Below are 6581 nucleotides of genomic sequence, written 5' to 3'. Positions count from 1 at the left end.
AGCTGCCCATTTAGTCTTAATTCATGATATCCTTTGGTTTCATTGGTCCAGCTTCTCTCTGAACATTTTCTGGGGTTAGCTCCAGCATTTACAGTAGAGATGAACAGGTGCAACCGGAGGCTTTGGTCAGGTGGCCTCAGAGCATCCAGAGAAGAGACTGGACGAATTAATTGTACTTCAGCATTCACCTGTGTCGTGTCCTTTTGATTTTGTCTGAGCATAACTTGTGCCTGTGGAACAAGCAGCTTATCTCTGGGATTCAAATGGCTACCACAATGCCATTATCGGTTAGCTTTCACGCTGAGGGATTTGGAGCTGTATTTAATCCTGTATCACAGATACAGGACTCCAAAGAAATCTGAATTCTAACTACTGAAGTTAGTTTGTTCTGGGGTACATATTTCATTTTATGCTAGAACTATGCAATCCTAATGAAAGGGGCCTTATATTAATCAACTAATTAATCCATCTCTTCTGCAATATCAGAAACTACTTCTGTAGGTAAATGTTACAGTTTCTAGAAGCACCGTTTTCGTAAGATAGGCAGGAACCAGAAAATTTGTTTCTTCATTGTATATCACCAACTAAGCCTAATTTAAAATCCATCTCTTAGGTACTTGGAAAAAATAATCTATATTTGCTTTATTTACACAGAAAGAAACAGTTCTTATTTTCTGATTGTAAACCCACATATATAAACCATTACACAGGGAAAAACAAATTAGTAATTTAGCAAAGTTCTGAACCAGATCTAGTTCAGAAAATCTCAGTAACCTTCTTAAGTAAATAAGACTACTTAGCAGCAGTGAGGTATCTTTTATACTTTTTCTATTTAGAAGGGTGTTATTTAGTAAATATTTTCAGTTACACTATTGTGACAAGTGATATACCAGTGAATGAACTAGTGAAAATTAATTAACCTAAGTATTTAACAATGTGGAAATGGTAAAATAAATTATGATGAAGTATTATACAGCTATTAAAATTATATTTTTAAAGATATTTAGGGATATGAGAAAATGATCAGGATTTAACTCTAAGTGAAAAAGTAAGCTACAAAATACATATAACATAAGATGGTAATTTTGTTAAAACTATATTTATACAAAAACCCATTGCCGTCGAGTCAATTCCGAATAATAGTGACACACAGGACACAGTAGAACTGCCCCATAGGGTTTCCAAGGAGCTGATGGTGGATTCGAACTGCTGACCTTTTGGTCAGCCTAGTTTTTATAATGACATAAAAAAAGACTCTAAGAAAATATACCAAAATATTGACAACAGTTATCCTCTGGGTGATGAGATTTTGAAAGATTTTTGTTTTCATCCTCACAATTTTCTGTATTTTCTCAATTTCACACTTTGTACATGTATTACTTTTATAATAAAATATTAATAATTAAGTATTATAAATTATTAAAATCCCCCAAATTTCAAATTTTTCTTCCAACATATGCTTCAATCCTCTGGAAAGTTCTTGTTGCTGTTAGGTGCTGTTGAGTTGCTTCCGACTCATAGCGACCCTATGTACAACAGAATGAAACACTGCCAGGTCTTGCACCATCCTCACAATCGTTGTTATGCTTGAGCCCATTGTTGCAGCCACTGTGTCAATCCTTCTCCTTGAAGGTCCTCCTCTTTTTCGATGACCTTCTACTTTACCCAGCTTGATGTCCTTCTCCAGGGACTGATCCTTGCTGATAACATGCCCAAAGTACGTGAGACGAAGTCTTGCCATCCTTGCTTCTAAGGAGCATTCTGGCTACACCTTTTCCAAGACAAACTTGTTTGTTCTTTTGGCAGTCCATGGTATATTCAATATTCTTTGCCAATACCACAATTCAAAGGCATCAATTCTTCCGTCTTCCTTACTCATTGTCCAGCTTTCACACGCATATGAGGCAATTGAAAACTTCATGGCTTGGGTCAGGTGTACCTTAGTCCTTAAAGTGACATCTTTGCTTCTGAACACTTTAAAGAGCTCTTTTGCAGCAGATGTGCCCTATGCAATATATTTTTGATTTCTTGACTGCTGCTTCCATGGTCGTTGATTGTGGATCCAAGTAAAACAAAATTCTTGACAACTTCAATCTTTTCTCTGTTTATCATGATGTGGCTTATTGGTGCAGTTGTGAGGATTTTTGTTTTCATTATGTTGCGGTTCAATCCATACTGAAGGCTGTGGTCTTTGGTCTTCATCAGTAAGTGCTTCAAGTCCTCTTCACTTTCAGCAAGCAAGGTTGTGTCATCTGTGTATTGCAGGTTGTTAATGAGTCTTCCTCCAACGCTGATGCCATGTTCTTCTTCATACAGTCCAGCTTCTTGGATTATTTGCTCAGCATACAGATTGGATAAGTATGGTGAAAGAATACAACCCTGATGCACACCTTTCTTAACTTTAAACCATGCAGTACCCCCTTGTTCTGTACGAAGGCCTGCCTCTTGGTCTATGTACAGGTTCCTCATGAGCACAATTAAGTATTCTGGAATTCTCATTCTTCACAATGTTATTCATAATTTGTTATGATCCACACAGTCAAATGCCTTTGCATAGTCAATAAAACACAGGTAAACATCTTTCTGGTATTCTCGGGTTTCAGCCAGGATCCATCTGACATTAACAATGATATTCCTTGTTCGACGTCCTCTTCTGAATCCAGCTTGAATTTCTGGCAGTTTCCTGTTGATGTCCTGCTGCAGCCACTCTTGAATGATCTTCAGCAAAATTTTACTTGTGTGTGATATTAATGATATTATTCAATTATTTCCATGTTCTGTTGGATCATCTTTTTTTGGAATGGGTACAAACATGATGTCTTCCAGTCGGTTGGCCAGGTAGCTGTCTTCCAAATTTCTTGGCATAGATGAATGAGTGCTTCGAGTGCTGTAACTGATTGTTTAAACGTCTCAATTCATATTCACTCAGTTCCTGGAGACTTGTTTTTCATCAATGCTCTCTGTGCAGCTTGGACCTCTTTCTTCATTCAGTACCATCAGTTCTTGATCATATGCTACCTCCTGAAATGGTTGAACACTGACCAATTCTTTTTGGTACAGTGACTCTGTGTATTCCTTCCATCTTCGTTTGATGCTTCCTGCATTGTTTAATATTTTCCCTGTTGAATCCTTCAATATTGTAATTCAAGGCTTGAATTTTTTTCCTCAGTTCTTCAGCTTGAGAAATGCCAAGAATGTTTCTCCCTTTCGGTTATCTAACTCCAGGTCTTTGCATATTTCATTGCAATACTTTACTTTGTCTTCTTGAGCTGCCCTTTGAAATCTTCTGTTCAGCTCTTTTACTTCATCATTTCTTCCTATCACTTTAGCAACTCCACATTCAAGAGTAATTTTCAGATTGTCTTCTGACATCCATTTTATCAGTCTTACTATTGTAAAATAGACCCAGGTTGTCTTTTCTGAGCAAGATGCTGATTTGGGTGTGACACACTGTCCCACATTCTGATGAGGCATAATATTATATCTATTTTTACTGTTTTGGTAGCACTCGTAGTATTGGTAGGAGATATATAATTGAACATCACTACTTAACCTGCAGATATATTTTATGTAGTAAAATTAAGGATGTTGCATAACAAAGTCATGTACAATCTAAGACATCCCTTGAAAAAAAGGCAACCAACATAGTATTATGAAATAAAAAGAAAACAAGACATTAAAAATGATAGTAGCAGAAAAGAGATACTTCCTAGTTCACCAGCATCACTGAACTACACCTGCTGAGAATGATGAGTAACAAGCAAGACCTTAAACAATGATCTGAAACATGAAATGCCATCACAGATGTGTTTGACATGCAGCAAACAAAACATTTGACCCTGGATATTAAAACAAATGACTAGGAAATGTTGGCTTTCTACCCGAAGTGGAGAACAGTAAACATAGAAATATAAATGTTTTTCCTCTAAGAAAATAAAATTGTCCTGTTAATAAAATTAGAGAATGTTATTTTTTAAGACAGACTTGCTGGCTCAGTAAAATAAAAGATTTAGTTATAATGTAAATCAGGAAGGTTGAGGGGAAAAGAAAAACACCAGTTTCGTTGAGTCAATTCCAACTCATGGTGATTACTTGTGTGTCACAGTAGAACTGTGCTCCATAGAGTCTTCAACGGTTAATTTTTTGGAAGTAGATTGCCAGGCATTTCTTCTGAGGCATGTCTGGGTGGACTTGAACTGACAACATTTCAGTCAGGAGCTGAATGCATTAACCATCTGCACCACTCAGAGACTCCAGGATGGCATAAATAACCCTTTTCACTATTTATACACTATTTGAGTATCTGGAAAGTTTTCATCTTTCCCTCTCGTGAAAAGAGCCAAATTCAAATGACTGAATTTCCACTGGTTTTCTATTTAGTGTCAATGAAAAATATACCTGCAGTTTTGTCCTCCATGAACATGCCGAAAGCAATCCTCCCGACAGGGCCAGCATCCGCGGGGGAGCGCTCGTGCTGAGGCACTGGGGCACTGCTGAACGTGTCCAACATGACGGTCCTCTGGTCAGCAGAGCCTGAGATGAGCACGTTGTCAATGGCCCAGTCGTTCTGATCCAGGCCGTCGTGCCTTGGCTGCCACCAGCGGAAGCGAGTGGCAATCTCTTTAGCATCAGGAGGAAGAAGGATATTCACAAAGCTATAAAAAAAATCAGGGGGGTGGGGGAAAACCCTTTGTCAAATGTCTCACATGAATAAAAAATTTACAACCAGAAGATATTGTTTGTCACATGGTGGGCAAGGGAAAGACATTAACTAAGATTTTTTTTTTTTTCAAACCCAAATAAACTAGCTTGATTTCACGAAGTCTCAGTAGTCACTAAATTGGGGACAATAGAATGTGAACAAATTCAAGCATCACTGAACTAGTCACTTGCTTTAACTGTCCCTGGACAGGCCTTAGAAGGACTACAAAATTTTTTTTTGCATCCCATAGGGGTCCCTTTAGATCTGAAGAACTAGACCAAGGCTTTGTCATCATCAGCCAATACTGGCTTTTTTTTGTTTCCTAGGGGTTAGAGGATACCAGACAGATATTTACCTGTGTTTTATTGGCAAGCAAAGGTATTCGTCTGTGTGGATCATAACAAATTATGGATAACATTGCAAAGAATGAGAGTTCCAGAACACATAATTGTGCTCATGTGGAAAAGTGTGCATAGACTAAGAGGTAGTCATCCAAACAGAACAAAGAGATACTGCATAGTTTAAAGTCAGGAAAGGTGTGTGTCAGCATTGTATCCTTCACCACTTATTCAATCTGTATGCTGAGCAAATAATCTGAGAAGCTGGACTATGTGAAGAAGAATGTGGCATCAGGATTGGAGCAAGACTCATGAACAACCTGCACTGTGCACATGACACAACTTTGCTTGCTGAAAGTGAAGACGACTTGAAGCACTTACTGACGAAGATCAAAGCCTACAGCCTTCAGTATGGAGTACACCTCAACATAAAGAAAACAAAAATCCTCACAACTGGACCAATAAGCAACATCATGATAAAAAGAGAAAAGATCAAAGTTGTCAAGGATTTCATTTTACTTGGATCAACGTCCATGGAAGCAGCAGTCAAGAAATCAAACTACATATTGCATTAGGCAAATCTGCTACAAAAGACGTCTTTAAAGTGTGCAAAAGCAAAGATTTCACTATGAAAACTAAGGTGCACCTGACCCAAGCCATGGTATTTTCAATCACCTCATATATGCACGCAAAAGATTAACAGTGAATAAGGAAGACAGAAGAAGAATTGATGCCCTTGAATTACAGTGTTGGCAAAGAATACTGAATATACCATGGACTGCTAAAGGAACCAATAAATCCATCTTGGAAGAAGACAGCTTCCCTTGTGTCTAGATGTGGCCATGTGACTAAGTTCTGACTAATGGAGTGTGAGTGGAAGGATGTACACCTTTCTTGCCCCATCCTCCTTCCTCTGGCTGGGATGCAGAGGAGCTACAGTGGCCCTTTTGGATCATATGGTGGAAGCCACCTGTTGAGTGGGGCAGAACAACGAGAGAAGAAACCTGGGTCTCTGGTGCTTTGGAGCCACTATAGCCACCATGGGCTACTTTCTTCCGGATCTTATTTACATAAGAGAGAAATTAAACTTTGTTTACTTATTTTGGGGTTTCTGTCATTCACAGCTGAATCTATTCTGAACTGATATACTGAATTTAAATTATCATTAAAGATTCTTTAATTTTTTATTTTATTTTATCCACTTTCTAGCTTGTTCCTGGCTTGCCATGTACAAAGGGATCACCTCTGTTTCTTGATTGGGCTTTGTTTCCCTCCCCTCTCATCGCCCTCCCCTCCCCTCCCCTCCTCTCCAGCCTGCTTCTCCCTCCTTTCTCTTCTTATCCTCCTCTTCCCTTTTCCCCTTCTCCTGCTCCTTCTTTAATAAATATGCCCTTTTCCTTTTCAACAGCCTCTTTGATTTTCCCATTTGGTCACATTTATTGTTTTTTGACCTTAAAGAATCTTAAAAAAAAAAAACAAGAAAACCATACATTTTGATTATTCAGGGTTTTTAATAAGGGGTTTTAAAATAGACTTTAAGT

The 6581-nt window shown here is 38.2% G+C and overlaps 1 protein-coding gene across 1 annotated transcript in view; it reads right to left on the bottom strand.

Annotated features, from left to right (window-relative positions):
- Positions 1–6581, bottom strand: part of RELN (reelin) — a 551032-nt gene that overhangs the window by 30227 nt on the left and 514224 nt on the right. The window contains exon 52 of the mRNA XM_004390724.1: positions 4399–4655. Within this exon, the coding sequence (XP_004390781.1) occupies positions 4399–4655 (257 nt within the window). The remainder of the gene's footprint in view (positions 1–4398; positions 4656–6581) is intronic.

This window comes from Trichechus manatus, unplaced genomic scaffold (assembly GCF_000243295.1).
Source record: "Trichechus manatus latirostris isolate Lorelei unplaced genomic scaffold, TriManLat1.0 scaffold00326, whole genome shotgun sequence".
NCBI lineage: Eukaryota > Metazoa > Chordata > Mammalia > Sirenia > Trichechidae > Trichechus > Trichechus manatus.
Note: the sequence above shows the minus strand (reverse complement) of the source record. Positions and strands in the feature narration are given on the sequence as shown.